The following is a 20,989-nucleotide window of genomic DNA, read 5'->3' on the forward strand; positions in this document are numbered from 1 at the left end:
TATGATAAACAGGTTTGAAAGTGCAAAATTCCCCATGGTTTCCCTTTTTTTTCAAAATGGGCACCTTTAGCATCATTTGTCTCAAAAACTGCAAGGTTGTGTGTGGAGAACTTTTTCCTAAGGAATCTCTATATATTTCTGATGTTAAATATAAAAAAAGTAGGTAGTGCCCCACTTGGTGGAACGAAACCCTATTTCTAGGCCTCTTTTAGGCTACCGACAGCGGACTATTTCTATAGAAATGTATATGCTATGTATTTAAAAAATATATGTAATTGCACATTTGTAATGATGAAGTTAAAACTTAGTACATTAAAAATATGTATTAATAAAATAGCAAATAACACCATAAAGTTACAATCAAGTATTTAACATGTTCTGCAGTGTTAGTCAACACATTGAAATAAGTGTACTTCTTTAAAGCATGATAAAATTACATTTAAAAAAATGACTTTGAAATACAACTTTTAATTTGACATTATTACAAAGTGCACTGTTTAAAAGTGTGATAAGAAACACGTGTGATAATGACACTATTCTCTTTTTCAATACACTTAAGTGGCCTTTAATTTCATACATATTATATTATCCACATTACAGTTTTTTTTTAAATATATACTTTCAAGATTTGTATTACAAGTGCACATTCAATACAATTAACCAACATTTTTTTCCGGCAGGAATTTGCACAATTAAATACATGTTTCTTATAACCAGAACTCAAATCATTTGTTTTCCTGTGTCACATTAATCTTGTTGTTTAGCACTCACCCCATCACATCTGTTCTCTAGGTATAGTGCGCGTCGAGCAGAAGAACAACACTCTGCTGGAAATGGGCTTGTTTGATGATGGTCCTTATGAGGTCGGGGATGAAAACCGCCTTGATCCAAGTCTAGTGCCAGTACCAGCCAACAGTTACTTAGGTGAGTGTGTGTGTGTGTGTGTGTGTGTGTGTGTGTGTGTGTGTGTGTGTGTGTGTGTGTGTGTGTGTGTGTGTGTGTGTGTGTGTGTGTGTGTGTGTGTGTGTGTGTGTGTGTGTGTGTGTGTGTGTGTGTGTGTCTGTGAACGTGAATGTGAATGTGAATGTGAATGTGAATGTGAATGTGAATGTGTGTTCATGCTTTTTGTGACACTGAATCTTGCATATGCACAGGATTCTCTCTGGATTCCGGCCACAGTATCACAGAAAAAGGGAAACTCATCATCGTGTCCGGAGCGCCGAGAGCCAATCACAGCGGTGCAGTGGTGTTTCTGCGCAAGCAAGAAGAAGCCTCCACCATGCTCATGTCTGAACACATTCTGGAAGGACCAGGACTCGCGTCCTCGTTTGGATATGATGTTGCTGTGGTGGACCTAAATGGAGATGGGTGAGGGATACAAGATCTGTAGAAAATAAATGTTGTTTATTATGAAAAGGAGTGGGTTGATTGTGAGTGACCATGTGAAAAAGAAGTCTGCTCAATCTCAATAATTGGGTTGCACTTTATTTTACAGTATGTGTACTTACAGTGTTCTTACCTTAGAAAGAATTGAGTAATATAAGGTAATTACATGGGTTAAAGGGATAGTTCACTTTGAAATTAATTTTTGGTATGTTTTAGCTTACCTCAAGGGCATCCAAGATGTAGGTGTCTTTTTTTCCGCAATAGTTTCAAGGATGCCCTTGAGGTAAGCTAAAACATACCAAAAATTAATTTCAAAGTGAACTATCCCTTTAAGTTAAGGTGTAGGTGTACGTTCAGAGTTAGTACCTAGTTATTACCCGGTTAGTGTCATTACTACAATAAGTACACATGTTCATGCGAAACGTGACTGTAAAATAAAATCCTACCAATAATTGTATTGAATGTGCACTTGTAGTGCTCTTCAAATCTTAAAAGTATAGTTTTAAAAATATATATATAGTTGCAGATAATATAATATAAATCAAATAAAAGGCCACTTAAGTGTACTTAAAGAGAGTACACTTTCATGACTGTGTCTCCTAACACACTTATTAAGTGCCATGTCAAATGAAAAGTTTTACATTAAAGTATTATTTTAAATAATTTATTTTAACCATCTTTTGTCATGTTTTAAAGAAGTATACACTTATTTTGATGTGTTGACTAACATACAAAAGCACATGTGAAGTACTTGGTTATTTAACTAGTGTGTGTTTTAATATATTTTATATGTGCTGAATTGTAAATTCATGATTATAAATGTTTCATCTAAAATATAATTAAATACTTGACCTACAGGTTTCAAAAGAAATTAGTATGTATTTTAAACTATATCTTAGTTTACCATAAATGCTTCTCAGTACATTTGGCAGTACACTTTAATCTTTTTTCAAAGACGGAAGTAATAACGAAATTACTAAAAGATGTACTTAAATCCTACTTAAGTGGCTCAAAAGAACTCTGAAGTTCAGCTAATTGAATTGAATTTACATTTAAACTATAATACATTTTCATTTAATTGTACATAACATGTACTTAAGTGTCTAAAAATATTGCACTCAGTTTGCACTTAAGTATATTCTTTAAAAAAAAAAAGTAATTGTTTGGATTTAGTTAGTCAGTTTTATTTATCCCCTTAGGGAAAGTAATTTGCAGTATACTCCCACAGACATCACAATCACAATCATATATGGCATATATTTAAATATTATGGGTTAGGTTTAGGTGTAGGTTCAGGGTTAGTACCTAGTTATTACCCGGTTAGTGTCATTACTACAATAAGTACACATGTTCATGCGAAACGGGACTGTAAAATAAAATCCTACCAATAATTGTATTGAATGTGCACTTGTAGTGCTCTTCAAATCTTAAAAGTATAGTTTTAAAAATATATATATAGTTGCAGATAATATAATATTAATCAAATAAAAGGCCACTTAAGTGTACTTAAAGAGAGTACACTTTCATGACTGTCTCCTAACACACTTATTAAGTGCACCTTGCCATGTCAAATGAAAAGTTTTACATTAAAGTACATTTTAAATAATTTAAATCATATATTTAAATAGGCAAGTGCTTAACAGTCTATGATTGGATCATTATTACAGTGAATATTAAGTTTCTAGCATGTTATATGTTTGGCAACAGTTCTTCTAGCCCTAACTGATGGAGTGTGTAGCTTTTCATTTCTTAAACAGCCATGTAGGAAGATGGCCATATTCCAGGATGACCATGTCAGGATTCATCAGGCTCAACGTGTGAAAGAATGGTTGGGAGGAGCATGAAGAATCATTTTCACACATGACTCATTTCCTCTGAGTCCAGACCTTAAATTCATTAAAAGTTTTTGGGATGTGCTGGAGGAGACTTTACAGAGTGCTGGACTCTTGCATTGTCAATACAAGATCTTGACCAAAGACTGATGCACCTCTTGATGGAAATAACATCACAACATTTATTTCCATCAAGACAAGCATCAATTTTTGATCTTTTATAGACAAAGACTTTCAATGATTTTAAGGTCTGGATTCAGAGGTGCTAATTCATGTGTGAAAATGATTCTTCATGCTCCTCACAACCATTCTTTCACAATTCACGGATGTTTCTCATGCGCACACAAAAGTCTGTATATATTTATTTTTATTTTTGAAAAGGTCCATTTATTATTATTTATTTCAAAGTAAGTAGTCGAGTGGCCAGAACACATTAAAAGTTTTCTTTTTTCAGTTAAAACGGTGTTGTGTAAGCGGCCCCTAAGTTAGTAACTAATGATCTTTGCAACGGAAGTGAATCAATCAAAAACTAACTTTAGCTGGACAATAACTTTATTCTAGAGCTGCTGTAAAGCCAAAACAATCTCTGTTACTTTAATTTCCTATTATCACTGTAAAGCTGCTTTATAAAAACAATCTATATTGTTAAAAGCGCTATATAAATTAAGGTGACTTGACTTGACTTGACATTTAGGGGCTCTGTACTTTTTCACAAGGGTGGGCAGCTAAATCATGTGTATTGTCCCTCCAGTTGGCAGGATGTTGTGGTTGGTGCACCCCAGTTCTACCAGAGAGACGAGGAGGTGGGTGGAGCTGTGTACGTTTACATCAATAAAGCTGGAAGGTGGAAGGACGTCACTCCGACTCGCCTGAACGGAACCAAAGACTCCATGTTTGGACTGGCTGTGGAGAACATTGGAGACATCAATCTGGATTCTTTTGAAGGTTGGATGCAGGAGTTGATTTTTTAGTTTTGGTTTGTTCAGGTTCAAGGTTGTTTAATATTCTTCCTGCTTGCTTCTCAGATATTGCAGTAGGAGCTCCATATGCAGACTCATCAATACCAAACCAGCTCAGGTTAGACACTCTCCAATTTCTGTCTCTCTCCGTTTTCTCTTCTGTCTGCCATTTTAATGGAACACATCAGTGAGAAATTGATTCATTTTCCAGTGTTATTCAGTTTAAAAGGTTTTCCATTTTCAGGATAAAACATTGGTGAAAAAAAATTGATACTTACATATTTTAACATCTGATTGTACTTTAGTTTTGACATTCTTCTGATGTAACTTTGTACTAACTCTGTCTTTTGTGACCTTTAAAACAAAATATGGTTTTAGTCTATACACAGTGTGTTCAACAAATTAATAAAGCCTTTATCAACAAACACTAAGACATCCAATGTTATCTTGCAGATACTGGAGGGCAAACAGCACAATATTAAGATGTTTGGCTATTCTCTGGCCGGAAATATGGACCTGGATCAGAACTCGTACCCTGATCTCGCCGTTGGGTCGCTCTCTGACACAGTTTTTATTTACAGGTGCTGATAGGTCACTTCTAATATCAAAGTTGTTACCTGAAGATTTTTGAGATGCTATAACAACATCCGTCTTGTGTTCAGGTCCAAAGCGGTTATTAGCATCAAGCAAGACATCAAGGTGACACCGAAGGAAATTGACTTGATGAAGAAAACGTGTGGCAACAGTATTTGGTGAGATACTGACAAAACAAGAACTTAGAAAGCATCGCTCATAGATGTGCTTGACATTTTGAACTCTGTTCTGTGTGAAGATAATTTTGTGTTTCTTCACAGCTTGACTGTGGAAGCTTGTTTCACATATAGAGCAAACCCTCACACCTACAACCCTAAGATCAGTAAGTCTGTTTATGCTCTTATAATGAGAAACTTTCCTTATCTATTACAGTTTTTTATTGTTTAGTCTAAAGGGCCGTTCACACCAAGGACGATAACTATAAAGTTGGAATCAGTCTACAACTATGTTTTTTTTCTAGCTGATGAACCATAAAAACATTGACAGTCGATCAGAAATCAAAGTGACTTTAAAGAGCTCTAGCATTTAAAGCGGTAGAGCGCGCTTATACTGTAATAGATTTTTATCGTCTATTGGTGTGGACACTGATATAGTTATCATTTTCTTTATAGTTTTTGTTCGTAGTGTGAGCGTGCCTCAAAGTCCCCCTGTAGTCAATCCTTTTATCCCTTAAAACTCATCTACCAAAATGACATATTTAAATGTTTTTTCCTTGAAAAAAATGTGTGGCTCTATGAATATGCAAATGAGCCCCGCCTCCACTCACTCACAGCAGCTCAGAGATCCACTCGTTGACGATCACACGTTGATCTGATTGGTTACAAGGTAGTTTGTGACGTCAGAAACACCAGCGGTTTCAAACCGTGTTTTTGTCTTTGGTTCACTAGTTTTAAGGAGAAAATACTCGGCAATGGTGTTGAATTATGAATTTACACATGGTTTGTCTTAAAGCATATTAAAAATACCACATAGACATATAAACAACATTAAAAGCTTGATTTTCACCACAGGGGGACTTTAAGATTTAATCCAAATATATTCTGTGTTAATAATGCTGTTACAGAAGACTAGATATGCTCACTGGAGTAAATAAGTGCATTTCTTTGTTCTGAGGTCTAAAGGTTCACACATTCTAAACCAGTTTTTGTTTGTTTTCCAGCCATTTCCTGTACATTGGAGGCAGAGTGGCACCGCAGGAAGCTGGGTCTCCCATCTAGAGTTGTGTTTCTGGAGAAGAACGAGATGGATCAGGACTTCCAGTCGACCGGCACTCTGGAGCTACGAGGACAAAACAAAAAAGCTTGTTACAAGACCAAACTCAGATTACAAGTAAATAAAGCTTTGAAGTCCTAGTGATAGACGTTTTATTCCATATTGTAAATATATTTCCATATTTATTCCATTTTATTCCATATTTTATTCCATATTTTTTGTCCATAAACAAAAAATGTGGGTATAGGGCGCTTGGTTCATCGGTTGTTGATTGGATGCTTGCAGGGGCGAGTTTAAAGAGGCCATATTATGCCCTTTTTCTGAGGTTTACACGACACCGTTTTCAACTAAAAATGTTAAACTTTTAATGCATTTTGGCCATTCATTTACACGACAACAGTGTTTTGGGTTCTTGAAAACGCAAACTTTTGAAAACGGGTTTCAAAGTGCAAGTTTTTGAAAACTGTCTCCATGTGAACAACAAAAACGCGAATCTCTGAAGCCGATGATGTCATGCACATGCGTATTAAGTGTTCAGTCTATAGTGTTTCATCGCCATCTAATGGCCTGGCGGCAGAATTACTCGTTTAGTTGTTTTCACGGATTCGTATGAATGGGGATCATTTTGACAATGGTGTCGTCTGTACGAAGGAAAAACTTTAAGCACACTGTATGATTTTGGCCACGATTTAGCTGTCTGAGACTAATTTATTGAATCCTAAAAGATTCTTCTGATGATCCTAGGCTAAAAATCTGAAGTCTTTGATCGCTAGTTTGACATGTTCACCGACACCCGATTAGTAACTATTGCTATCAAATTTGACCTTGATTTGATGCACAGTTTAACTCACGGCTTAGCTCAACCAGGCCTCGCCCCCTTTTTTTGAGTATACCTTGGGCGGGAGTTATTTAAATGGAGAATATTGTGATGTATTTGTTCTCGGAAGAAAACTCATGACAACAATCAAGATGTTTCAGGGAGTTCAACAGTGTTCAATGATATAGAGAATAACTCCCTTTGGAGTGGCTTTGTGCTTTTTTACTTTACAGACCTTTTTATGCTCACTAAAGAAAGTTGAACTTGTAAAAAAGCATGATAGGTCCTCTTTAAGCAGACTAAATTATTGGAGAAATTCTGCATACGTCACCTGAGAGAAGTCTGACAATTTGATTGAACATTACAAGGTCAAAACACTTTTAAAAAACGAAGCATATGCGCGGATTAATCGTTCACAATATGTTATAACATGCACTTAGAAAATAGATAGGATGAATTTAAATTTCCATGCCAAATTTAAAGTAACAATTTTTCCCTAAATGTTTTATTCTGTCACTCACCCTCATGTTGTTCCAAACCCATATGACTTTCTTTCTTCAGTGGAACACAAAATGAGAACTTATAACGGATTTTGTAATGGTTGTGCTTTTCTGTACAACTACAATGAATGTGAGACTGGATCTTTCAAGCTTCAAAAGTTACACCATAAAAGTATTGTGAAAAGATTTTAATTTCTGGATGCACTATTCCTATAATTCTCCTTTTGGATTTAGGGACTTTTATTATGACATTCAGCCTCTGTCTAAGCTCTCATGAATGAAATGTTATGTCGATACACTGACTGAGTGGGATCTTCTGTGCTCTGGTTTTCAGGAAGGCATCAGGGATAAGCTCAGAGCGATTCCTATCGAGGTGTCTGTGGCCATTCAGAGTGCTAAGAGAGGCAAACGGCAGAGCTCGCTGCCACAACTAGTGCCAATACTGGACTCCACTGTACCCAACAAGACCATCACTGAGGTATACTCACAGTTTACTGCACAGAAATCTAATGAAGAGTCCATGCATCTTTAGATCCTTCACTGTAAACATAACGGAGTGTCTATTTACTTGCCTTGTTGGCAGAGGCTTTTACACTCACTCTGCACAGCATTGTCTAGATGAGCCTGACAAGATTACAAAAGAAACCTGTCTGATAACAGATCACTGTCATGAAGAGTAAGGCAAGTGGCTTTAGCTTTTAGCGCAACCAACCGCAGAACAAGTACAACATGTTCCTGGATCAACCTCTTTGTTGATCCTGGAACAACATTCCAATCATCCAATCAGATTTGAGGGACAAGTTTACAGTTTATGTCAAGTTTAGGCTTACAACCAGGGTTAGGTGCTTCTACATCAGTGTCATTCGCCTATCATTCCCCTCATTAGTTATGGGTAGGTAGGGTTAGGTTAGGGGTAGGGATAGGGTTAGGACTAAATCTTTCGGACAATAATGTTGTTCCAGGATCAACAAAATATGTCAATCCAGGAACATTTCTTACTTGACAAAATCACGGTGATCTCCTTGGTCAACATCTTTGTTGATCCTGGAACAACAATCCAATCAACCAATCAGGTTTGAGGGACAAGTTTATAGTTTATGTCAAATTTAGGCTTACAACCACAGTTAGGTGCTTCTACATCAGTGTTATTCACCTGTCATTTCCCTCTGATTTTAGGGATAAGTTATGGGTAGGGTTAGGTTAGTGTTGGGATAGGGTTAGGACTAAAGTTTCGGACAGGAATGTTGTTCTAGGATCAACAAAATATGTTGACCCAGGAATATCAGGACGTGGTGACCGAACCGAGCTTGAATCCACCTTTTTCCAAACTCATTCTTCCTTTTTCCCATCATAAATCAGTTCAGAGAGGTGTTGATTTTAAATAAAAATAAAGAAAATGTTCAAAAAGTGGAAGGGAATAAAGCATTTATAGGGTTTGGCACAGGGACAAATAATGTCCCAATAAAAAAGCATACATTTTTTTATTTTAATAGACACTGAATATGTTATTATTGCATACTGTTTTATAATGTACTACAATACAATATATATTTTGTTATTTGCATAAATAGCTATTAGTACAAATAGTATAATTCGCTATTAGTATAAATAGCATCTAACTACTATTTACACAAATAAAATACTGCTATTTTCACTTAGTGTAAATCGGATCTATCACTATATTTGCACTTAGTGGCAGATATTATTTGCACCTCAGTGTATTGCAGTGGTGGAGGAAGTACTGATTCTCAGTACTTAAGTAAAAGTACAAATAACCAGAGACATATTTACTTTAGTAAAAGTAGAAGTACCACAATGAAAACCCTACTTAAGTAAAAAGTAAAAAGTACCTGATTTTAAATGTACTTTAAGTAATAAAAGTAAAAGTACTTGCATAACAATTTATTCTCTTAATGTCTATATTCTAATAATTAGGGCTGTAACAATATGCAATATGAATCCGAAATCGCTACACTCAGATCTACGAACCTGTGTCGCGGTGTGAGAAGGCAGAATCGCGACACACCCCTTTTTTGAAGTTAACATTATACAATACGTAGACCTACACCACAAAACTAGTTGAGGATAAATTATTTAATATTGGGCAATTCCATCGTTATAAACGGGACATTTGCAGTAAAAACTTGAAATATAAATTCTCAGAAAATGCATTTAATAAAAATATCAGTAGGCCTATGCGTTTTATATTTAATATGAGGGAAATAGCCTACACATGCGTTACGGGACACAAAACATCTTTAACTTTTAGGTAGCAAAATATTTTTTTGTAATTCTATGAATTACACTGCGCAAACCAAAAGTAATTTAAGTACGTTATTTTTTGTGTTCCCATTTATGAGGAAAAAACAATGTTACAGACGTGACCGCTCTGAAAGCGGCACTAAAAGACTGCTTTAAAACTTTCACTGAGACCTCAAACAGAAAGCACAAAGCCTTTTTTTTTTAAGTGAATTTCGTTTTGTATTAATTGTATCTTAATTTTAATCAATGTTTCATCAACCAATTGCCAGGATTTAATAAATATAGTAGAAAATAGATAATCACGACACGTAGGCGCCGGCGAGTGAACTGAAGCGCGTCTCATAAATGAACCGAAACTCAGCGTATAAGGTATCCTACTTGCCTGACAGACCTGATAAATATATCTTAAGACAGCTTTAAATGTGTACTTTTAAACAGAACAATTCAAAACGAAAGAAAACAGACTGCTCTCTGCTTATGTAATCCGTGAAATGCACATTTTTCTCTGGCGTGTTCACTATTGCGAAGATCGTGTATCAGTATCGTCAACCTCATCTTTGCAGCCGACACAGAAAACACTAGTTTATTAATAAACAATTAAAATGTCTCCTTGCTATATTTGACATATTCATTACTTTTGCCGGTTCTTTGTGACAGCTTTTAGGTGCTTTATTGGCAACGCCACCAACGCGTCAGCACCGAAAACATGGAGATTTTTTTCAATCCCTGTTTTGGCAGGGGGAAAACTGATCCGAAAATGTAATGAAAATGTAACGAAACGTTGTAGAAATGTAGTGGAGTAGAAAGTATAATAATTGCTGCAAAAAGTAACGAAGTAAAAGTCAAAAGTATGCACTATTGATTCTACTTAAGTAAAGTACAGATACGTGAAAAATTTACTTAAGTAAAGTAACGAAGTATTTGTACTTCGTTACATTCCACCACTGGTGTATTGTAGTACCTTATAAAACAGTACTTTTTATAACTTATATAATATAATACAATATAGTAAATGTAATATTATATAATCAATATCAACAATCATTTTTGCATAGGCGAAAATTGTAAAAGGCTGATAAATGAAGTGATATAATAAACCTTGTTTCCTGGCCTGTAGGTGAACTTCCTGAAGGAGGGTTGTGGCACGGACAACATCTGTCAGAGTAACCTACATCTGCAGTACAGGTTCTGCTACAGGGAGTCCAAACAAGATGTGTTCCCTCCTCTACCTCTGTGTGTACCAGCAATACATGCAACATAAACCCAACACACACTAGCTCTCTTTACATCGATATATATATATGAGCCGATCACAAGTGGAAATTGAGAAATCTTAATGTATCAAATAGCAATACATATAATTAGATTGTTTATTACATTAAATGACTACTGGACGACTAGATTGCTTGTCATTTAAGGAGCATATATCAGTATAAAAGGTTTCTTTGTAGGTGTGCAGTGTGTTAAATGCTCAAATCCGTCTCTCAGGGAGAATGGTGTGCTGGTGATTTCTCTGAGTGATCAGAAGGACATTGCTCTGGAGGTCACAGTGAGGAACAGAAATGGAGATGATGCTCATGAAGCCAAATTGGTGGGGCAGTTTGATGAATCTCTCTCATACTCTGGATTCAGATCTCTGAGAACTACTGTAAGTGTATCACACGTCTAAAGTCTATATCTGAGTCACGTGACCTGAACCTTTCCGTTGTGGCACTCGTCTGAATTTCATTTAACTATTTTTTAAGGTTTTATTCATTATTTCACCATTGATACAAAAATATTGTTGCTATATTTCTATGAACTCTTTATCTTTCTTTCTCTCTTATTGTTGTTCAGTTGGTTCTGTCAGTAGACTAAATGCATAAACTTTACATTTCAATAATAATGCTAATTCTACTTTATATCCTATAGGATAAACATGTGATCTGTGCTGCCAATCAGAATGGCTCTCTGGCAGACTGTGAGCTGGGAAACCCTTTTAAACGGGATTCAGAGGTCAGTAATACTTCAACAATGCCGTATTAATCTATTTCATGAATTGTCATTTTAATAAAAATGGTTGTTTTGCAGGTAAAATTCTATATTATATTGAGCACTGGCAAGATATCACTCGACACCAAAGAAGTTGAGATCAACCTTCAGCTGGAAACGTATGAAATATTAAAACTATCAAAACCACTCTTGATTTAAGCATGTTTATATGAACTAATTGTATGATTAATGTATATATGATGTTTATGACATCCACATACAGAACGAGTTCACAGGAGGGCCTGAGCAAAGTGAAAGCCAAAGCCAAAGTGGTGATTGAACTTCTTCTTTCTGTACAAGGGTGCGTATCATCACTTTATTTCTCATCTCATGTGGGATCGTTGCATATCTAAGCACAGTTTGAGACATTTTTGAGATCTCTTTTGAATCTCGAAAGGAGATACACAAGATTTGTAGGGTCTTTTTTCAGCAGTAACAGAAGCTGCAGATGTGAGCAGAGACATTAAGGAGATCTTTTCTGACTTCCATTGCATTTTAAAGTAATATTAAACATCAGGTTTTGTGCAGAACATGCAGAGCCTCTGGGACTCTTATGTTTAAGGGTCAAGGCTTCTGATTCAAAGGCGAAGTCTCAAGCAGGGTTTACCATGAAGCTGTAGAAATACAGAAATCAATATGTCAGCACTGTACGCTTGAGAAAAGCACTTAACCCCAAGTTAAAAGCAGCTGCTAATAACTACTAGTGTACTGTATCTCTGCCATCATAAACTTAGTAGAATGACTCCCCTTTGAAAAAGAACACATTAGGATACTGATAAAAAGCGCACTTATTACGGAAATAATATACTTTAAAAGAATATAAAAGAAAAGTGCAAAATGAATTATAATTATGTATTATTGTTTATATTTGTATTACATATAATTAGCTGGATTTTAGAGTGCTTGGACTTAAATATATATTTATGCAATTTCATAATTACTTTTGTGAAATACAGTATTTAATATGGTTAAAGTGTATGGCTGACAGGCATTTATGGCAAAGTATGTCCTTTCTATTGAAAGTTGTCATATTTTTATATATTTGAAAACACATCTGTAATGAAGTTGCAATTTAGTACATTTAAAATATTGACTTTAAATGTAAAATCAAATAACACACTAAGGTTAAAATTATAATCAAGTGCCTTACATGTGCTTTAGTATGTTAGTCAACCCATCAAAATAAGTGCACTTTAAAGCTTAAATATTATTTAAAATGCACTTTAAAATAAAACATTGAATTTGACTATATATTACAAAGCACACTTGTGTCCTTTTATTTCATGCAAGTTTTTTTTAGTTTTTGTTATATACTTAAAATGTAAGTACACAAGTGCACATTCAACACAATTAAGCACCCTTCTTTTCAGTCTTAGTTGTGTAACGTCCTGTCACATGTCAGCGGATATGTTTATACAGTGTCTGATTGCTGATTGTTGTGTATCAGGGTTGCCAAGCCGTCTCAGGTCTATTTTGGAGGTCGAATCAGAGGCATGAGTGCCATGAAGACAGAGGAGGAAGTCGGCAGCTTGATCGAATATGAATTCAGAGTAAATGCCAAGATAACTTTAAAGAATTATACACCTTTATAGATATCACTTCAGCCATTTTTGCAAAGCACTACTTCTAGCCTAAGATTTTTTCTTTTTCTTTTTTTTTGCAGGTGATTAATTTGGGAAAGCCTCTGAAGTCTTTTGGCACTGCATCCCTAAACATCCAGTGGCCTAAAGAAAGTTCTGTGGGAAAATGGCTGCTGTATCTGATGAAGATCAACACCAAGGGCCTGCAGTTAGTCACCTGTTCACCTGAGAGAGAGATAAACCCTCTCAGACTGAGTGAGGTACCAGATATATTCCTGTCTTAGTTTACATCTGACCCAGACAGCAACATAACGCATCTGGTACACATAGATTCCACATATTTTTTCTATTTTTTAATGCAATGCAATTCATTTTTTTTTATTTTATTTTTTTTTTTATTTACCTTTAAATTACTAGATTTGATCAATACATAATAAATGGTAATTTAAGCATATTCCCCACATTCTTTCAACTTAAATTCAAAATAACTCACAATTTCATGCATGACCTTTTTAATTCAGCTCAAAATATCTTACATTGGGTCTTTGTCTTTGCCGACCTCTTGTGGAAAAAAACATATATATAACACAATATTTCATGATTCTTGCCACTTGACGGCCTTATAGCTCTACATGGAGCGAATGAGCTGTTCCGCTGGGTCCTAAAGTCAGTTACTTTCAGTATGCATTCAGATACAGACATTATGAAAAATATTTTGGTAAAGATTTTTTGTTTGAATTTTGAGCTTTTTTTTCTATGTGTTCAGAAGAATTCCTCACATTCCATTAATTCCTAAGGGGGTCAAATTGACCCACGAGGGAAGGATTTGTTACTTTTAAAAATTTCAACCACAAAACTCCTCGAATCCTTTCAAAAAATGTTTGTGTGTGTATTCATGATTCAAGTGCGACAAAAGTCCTAGGGCCTCGGACCCCTCTGATGAACACTCAATAAAAAATAATGCTAGATCAAGAAAATTTTTTTTAGAGTTAACCTTTCTGGCAGAGATTGATGCTGAAAACATGGACAAAAAGTAGACACATCTGTGACTCTTTTAGGAGTCGACGTCAACCAGGAGAAAGCGTGAGCTGGAGGAGAGGAGACCATCTGACGGGAGTAAAGTATCCCTCTTCACTGACAAACGCAAGCACAAGATTCTGGTAATGAGATTTAGTTATTTATATTTGTAGTGAACTTTCATTTTTAGGAATGATTGGACCAAAACAACGTGAAGTTTATTATTTCTCATAGTCATGCAGTGGTGATGCCAGATGTGTGGAGATGAAGTGCCCCCTTCAGGGCTTGGACAGCACTGCAGTCATCGTTTTAAAATCCCGGCTGTGGAATTCCACTTTCCTTGAAGTAAGGACAATGACGAGGGCTTATTTTGTTCCCTTGAAATAATGCCTGAGGTTGTTAAAGCAATCTGTTTTGTTTTCCTCTCAACAACAGCATTATGCGTCCTACAATTACCTTGATATAATAGTGAAAGCCTCCATAAGTCTGGATGTCTCCGCCAATAACATTGTCCTTAAAAATGCTGAGACCCAGGTAACACAGTTTCCTAAAGTGTAACACATTTAAGTCTGTGACATTAGAGACATTTATTGAACACCTGTACGTCTGATGCCCAGGTGAGGCTGACCGTGTTCCCAGAGACGACAGCGACTCCGTTCGGAGGAGTTCCCTGGTGGATCATTCTTGTGGCGGTTTTAGCTGGGATTCTGATGCTGGCTCTCCTAGTTCTGTTACTCTGGAAGGTAATAAAACACTCACACACCCAAACATAAAGCTAACAAAAACCCAAGGGCATCAGCCACATGGACAAGAGTTGCTTAAAGGACAAGTTTGGTATTTTACACTTAAAGCCCTGTTTACAGATCGTATCTGATGAAATAGAACGGTTAATATTAAAATTTGGACACATGCTCCTGTCCCGAGAATTTTTGGTTTATTTCGCTTCCCCCCCCCACCCCCACAATGGTTGTCTATGTGCACTGGAAGATTCCTTCCTAAAAACACATTAAACTTTCGTTTACAAAGACGTGAAACTCACCGAGTGGTCAGGGGGTGTTCACTGATATGTTCACTCAAAAATCGCTGAAAAAGATGCATTCCAACAGGTTTTATCGTAGTTTTTGTCCAACTCCATTGACTTGTAGGACGTGATGTGAAACCGCAGCACCTTTACGGTATTACTCCGCCGCTTCTTCTTCTGCTTCTTCTGTGTATTCAATGATATGCCCGTGGTTTGCTTGCAATTGGCAAAGGTGCATTATCGCCACCAACTGGGCTGGAGTGTCTATTATTCAAGCTCTCAACGGAAGAATCACGGGTGTGACGCGTTTGGCAAAATAGGTCCACAAAAGCTAAATAAACCTAAAATTCTCGGGACAGGAGCATGTGTCCAAATTTTAATCTTAACCGTTCTATTTCATCAGATACGATCTGTAAACAGGGCTTTAAGTGTAAAATACCGAACTTGTCCTTTAAGGAGTATTTCTGGTAGAAAGCTCATATTGTATGTGGACTTCTCTGTTCTGAATTTGTTTTTGTTTTCTAATAAATGTTATTTATTCTGGTATTTACTATTTTCATGGCCCTAAAAAGAATTTGGAGACTTAAGACCCGTTCACACCAAGGACGATAACTATAAAGAGAACGATAAAGATATAGTTTTAAATATTAAAGAATAGCAGAGTTCACACCACAACTATAACAATAACGGCACAGAGAAACGATATCGTCAGAATCACTTTCAGAATGATGTTACCCAGCTCATGAATTATAAAAACATTGACAGCCAATCAGAATCCATCCTGATGTAATGAGCTCGAGGATTTAAAGTGACAGTCAAGCAAACACTAATGGTGCGTTCACACCGGACGCGAATAGCGCGTCAGGCGCGAGTGATTTCAATGTTAAGTCAATGCAAAGACGCGTTACGCGCGTAAAAAATTCCTGCGGCGCGAATGAGGCGTAGAGCGCGGCGCGGTAGACGCGAATACGCCTCATTCGCGCGTCAAGTTCGCGCGAATGGCGCGAATTGAGCGTCTGGCGCGTTAAGCGCGTTACGCGCGAATGTTTTATGTAGTGCTTTTTGTGCATTCTCGTGTTTGACGCGAATTCGCGTCTGCCGCCCGAGTTGAAAAATCTGAACTTCTGCGTCAATTCGCGCCGCGTTAACCAATCAGGAGCCTGCTTGCTGCTGTCACGTGGTGAAGTGACAGTTTACAATGTTATTTTATGTTTGGCCTCAATAAATTATTTTGTAATATGACTAAAATGCACAACAAAGCAAATCTTTCACATAAAAACTCGATTTCAATATATGAGAGATACTCATTTTGTATTGAATGCTATTTATTCCATATCTATTCTAGATTATATGAAACATTATTATTCTAATGTAAAGACAACAAACACAATTTAGTGTATAAAAACAAAAATCACAGGACAGGTTTCACTTTTGGAGGCTGACTCCATTTATTATCAAAACAAAAATAAATGACAGATTAGGTGGGTGCGGGCGAGGGTGAACCTCGCGCCGGGCTGTAGAGCGCGGGCTCGTCAAGCAGCGACCACTCGAGGCCGAGGCCTTACGGCCTACGCTGTCCTCGTCAGCGTCCTCACCGTTAGGTCCACCAAACCTAGCTCCTGGAGCAAATTGTGAAACTCCTGAAACCCTCTGGAGGGTCTGGTGGACCCGAGTACAGCGACGATGTCCCCTACGCAGCTGTTTCTGCTCTCCAGAGCAAATACAGGCGGTGACTCTCTCGATTAATGCTAATGCTAATGCTCGATAAACATCTAAAAAAGATGGCCGCCAACGGGTTTCGAAACTTTCGCCTCTGACGCACGTAAATTTTGCTTCAATCTTTTGTTTTTACGCGCGTCAATTTCGCTCTTGACACGCGAATTAACACAAAGTGGTCAAGCGTCAAACTAGACGCGGCAGGCGCGAATTTGACGCGCTATTCGCGTCCGGTGTGAACGCAGCATTAGAAAACTAACAGTATTTATATAGTTTTTACCTCTTGTACACAACCATGTCCAAGTGATCTGAGGGCGCGCGCGCATCCTGCTGTGTGACGTGTGCGCGCGTTCTGGCTTAGTCTGCGCAACGTTGTCTGTTGATATATCGAAATCGTCTTCCATTGCGATTTCCTGTACGTCTAAATATGTTTAGATCTTCACAGTGAAAGGTAACACTTCCGAAATCTCTGTGTAAATAATGAGTGACGTACACGCGCGAGAGATCACTTCCGGCGCTTTCCGGCGCTTGCGCAGACTAAGCCAGAACGTGGTTGTGTACAAGAGGTAAAAACGATATAAATACTGTTAGTTTTCTCGCACAAACCGCTCGTTTTGTGTCTTAGGCCATCAATGTGTACTTACGATGGGGAATTGTTTAATTTGGACTTCTCTGTGCATGCTCTTTGAGGTGGTGACCATAGACCTGCATTATATGACTGACAGACAAGAACGGTTTGACCTAAAAATATCAAAATTGAAACTACTGCGGAAACAAAGACACCTACATCTTGGATGCCCTTGAGGTAAGCTAAAACATACCAAAATTTAATTTCAAAGTGAACTATCCATTTAATTCATGGCCTCGATATCTATCTATCTATCTATCTATCTATCTATCTATCTATCTATCTATCTATCTATCTATCTATCTATAAATATATATATATATATATAGTCATGGTCATGTTCCAAGATAGATAGATAGGTAGGAGATAGATAAAGTTTTAAATGACAAAACAATGGATATGACATTGTGACATTGATTTATCAGGTGTCCTTTGTGAAAAAGAAGTTCTTTAAAACATGACAAAAAATTATTTTAAAGTAAAAGGTTTAATTTGACATTATTAAAATGTAAGTGACCTTTTATTTAACTATTTTTGTATTATCTGCAAGTTTTTTTTACTTTTAGGATTTGAAGTACGTCACAAGTGCACATTTAAACCAATTAAATGCACTTATTTTTCACAAGGGGTTAGTTGTGGATTATGTTGATAGTTAGTTTAATTCTCTACACCTGTGTAAACTTGAGAACGATCTTCTTACATCTACTAAAAATCACAAAACCCCGATTAAAGACATGAAGGAAAAATGATGAGTGAGACGCAGATGATACTGGCTTTAATATTTTCATTCAATGACATTCACACATTTTTATTCAGGTTTTACTGCCCAAATGCTTTTTGTGGCCACTGCATATTAAATCCATGAACATTTGTGTCAGTACAAATGTAGTACAAACCTTCTCATGACATGTTTGCAATGACCCGTGAATTTGCCCCCTCTGTAGTGCGGTTTCTTCAAGCGGGCCAAGAAGGACGAGTATGATGCCGCAATTCACAAAGCTGAGATTCACACTCAGCCCTCAGACAAACTGTCCACTGAGGCCTAGCTCTCCTTACCCGGGTAAAACACGATCGCTGCAGCAGATTGGTGTCTGCATGACGTGTGGCCTAACTCACTAACTCATCCTTTGCTCTGACCAAAGCAAGGGAAAGACTCATGTTGCTCAGCGTGCTTCGCTCTTTCCGTGTGAAGCTCAGTTTTGTTTCGTATTGTGTCGATGGATGTGCTTCTACGTGTCCTGTTTTGTCAAGCATGTCCCGTCTCTCAGTGTTCTCCAAAGCATACACACTCAGAGTGATTTTTTTTTTTAAATGTACCCATTTTTAAAATGATTCTTAATGAGGTTTTCTTCTTTCTCTGTCAGTGTGGATTTTTCAAACGTTCCAAATATGAGGACAGCGTTCCGAAATATCATGCGGTGAGGATTCGTAAGGAGACGCGTCTCTTGAAAGACGGAAAGGTCATGTTAGATCCCTTTGAGAAGAAGCAATGGATGACCACATGGGATGAGAACGAGAGCTACTCATGAGACTGTCTCTGCATCTGATGTGGACAATCTGCACCATCGGGCGTCTTCGGTTGTGAAAAGTTTCAGAGGAAGTCTAACTCTATACGGTCTGTGAGCCGTGAGGCGTTTGACATGAAGATGCCTTTACACATCCGTGTGTTTCTGGTAACTAAAGGGTAAAGACTGACTGTTAACGCCTGGATATCTCTGGGCTTTTTGTTTGCAATGACACCCCTTAAAAAAAGCGTTTGTATATTTTTGGAAGATGCATGAGATGCCAAGAATGGATTGTCTTGATTTTCTTTGTAAATATTTTACAATGCAGTTTATTTATTTTGTCTTGTAATTTTGTACTAAGATGCCTACTGTGCATGAACTGCCCAAAGATCATTTTTCATGTCTTTCGGTAACTGTAAATTAGATTGAATGTTTTGAGGTGTCAGATGAATCTCAGGCGGGAAAATAAACCATTACTACTGAAAAATGTTGATGACCGAATGTATCAGTTATGCCACTGGAGCAGTTATAGATATGAGCAGACACACAAAATAAAACCCATGACAACATATCAGCATGGGACTCAACTCTAGAATGCTCACAAAACCAACCATTTTCTTGCTAATCAGCATGTTTTAGCTTTGTTGCCCCCTGCTGGTTGGCGTTAAACGTGAAAGCAGTGATGCCAACTTAGTCTGAAAAGTTGCTAAATTTAACAAAATTGCTAGCAACTTTTCAGACTATCAACTGATTTTTTAAAAAGCACCTAGCAACAAATTGAGCTACTTTTTACAATTTGTTTGACGACTTTTACCAAAAGTCAGCTTAAATGCTAAAGTGCACACATTTTCCCACCTAATGACACACACACACACACACAGGATTTTCTGTCACATTCACAACACACTCTGTATGCCTTGCTGCAAGAGTGCATTGTGAGTGATGGCTCAGCTAGCTCAATGGACTATACTTGCATAATTCAATTCACATTTATTTGTATAGCGCTTTTTACAATACACATTGTTTCAAAGCAGCTTTACGGAACATACATGAGTCCACATTCAAATTTAGAGTGATCTGTTCTCAGAGGTAATTGTCCAAGTTATGCATTTCAGAAATGTACATATACAAAATCACAGTTAGACAAAAATGTATTTATTTATCTTTCCCTAGCAGAGTCCACTCTGCCATCTCTTGAATCCCCCTAATCTCCACATGTTACCTCCCTGCGGGCAGATGTAGTCTCTGTAGCGTTCCTTTCCGCTTGGAAGAGGCAGGCTTTCCCAGTGTTATCCAATAGTCTCAGAGGAGCAGCAGTGTTCGATCTTCTATGCGTAAAGCCCCGGCCCATCTTCCCCCCCAGTAGGTGCGGGGTATCAGGTGGCTTATGCAGAGCGCTGGAAGAGGCAGCAATAGTGGCGCTTTAGTAGGGATCCCAATTTGTCAGTCGTTCTGACATAACGTCAAACGTGACTGACTGAAAGGGAACATCTAGGTTACTATTGTTACCCTCGTTCCCTGAAGGAGGGAACGGAGACATTACGTCCCGTTGCCACAATTGCTGTACCACCGCTGAACGGCCGGGACACACCGTCTCGGCTCCTCAGCGGAAAACTTGAAGTGGGATCGCAGGGCAGAGTGGGTGATGCAAATCTCGCACACCAGTGTGCATTGGCTAGATCCCAATTCATCAGTCGCTCTGACATAACATCTCCGTTCCCTCTTTCAGAAATTAGACATTTCTTCAATTGCATGCAATGGTATCGCATTTCACAGTGGCAGTTTTCCAAGCAAAAATACAAAATTAAACTTCCAAGAAAGTAAACCTGAGATTGTGATTAATAAACCACATTTTTTGTTGTTGTTACAACTGCATCTCCGTGTGTGCTTTATGGAAATGTGTATAGGGAGAGACTTCTCCGCTAACCT

The 20,989-nt window shown here is 37.4% G+C and overlaps 1 protein-coding gene across 1 annotated transcript in view; it reads left to right on the forward strand.

The window, feature by feature from the left end:
- The window catches only part of LOC309502607 (integrin alpha-6-like), a gene marked incomplete at its 5' end in the record, with an annotated part of 36,907 nt that extends 17,356 nt beyond the window's left edge, over positions 1–19,551 (forward strand). The window contains 21 exons of the mRNA XM_082175015.1: positions 793–924; positions 1,155–1,368; positions 3,970–4,163; positions 4,244–4,295; positions 4,567–4,758; positions 4,840–4,929; positions 5,032–5,093; positions 5,931–6,100; positions 7,635–7,778; positions 10,680–10,795; positions 11,051–11,210; positions 11,474–11,557; positions 11,633–11,712; positions 11,817–11,894; positions 13,041–13,143; positions 13,257–13,433; positions 14,232–14,333; positions 14,425–14,535; positions 14,626–14,724; positions 14,808–14,933; positions 18,920–19,551. Of these exons, the coding sequence (XP_082031141.1) occupies positions 793–924; positions 1,155–1,368; positions 3,970–4,163; positions 4,244–4,295; positions 4,567–4,758; positions 4,840–4,929; positions 5,032–5,093; positions 5,931–6,100; positions 7,635–7,778; positions 10,680–10,795; positions 11,051–11,210; positions 11,474–11,557; positions 11,633–11,712; positions 11,817–11,894; positions 13,041–13,143; positions 13,257–13,433; positions 14,232–14,333; positions 14,425–14,535; positions 14,626–14,724; positions 14,808–14,933; positions 18,920–19,084 (2,651 nt within the window). The remainder of the gene's footprint in view (positions 1–792; positions 925–1,154; positions 1,369–3,969; positions 4,164–4,243; positions 4,296–4,566; positions 4,759–4,839; positions 4,930–5,031; positions 5,094–5,930; positions 6,101–7,634; positions 7,779–10,679; positions 10,796–11,050; positions 11,211–11,473; positions 11,558–11,632; positions 11,713–11,816; positions 11,895–13,040; positions 13,144–13,256; positions 13,434–14,231; positions 14,334–14,424; positions 14,536–14,625; positions 14,725–14,807; positions 14,934–18,919) is intronic.
- Between the last annotated feature and the right edge of the window lie 1,438 nt (positions 19,552–20,989).

Source organism: Leuciscus leuciscus, assembly GCF_965113295.1.
Source record: "Leuciscus leuciscus genome assembly, chromosome: 7".
NCBI lineage: Eukaryota > Metazoa > Chordata > Actinopteri > Cypriniformes > Leuciscidae > Leuciscus > Leuciscus leuciscus.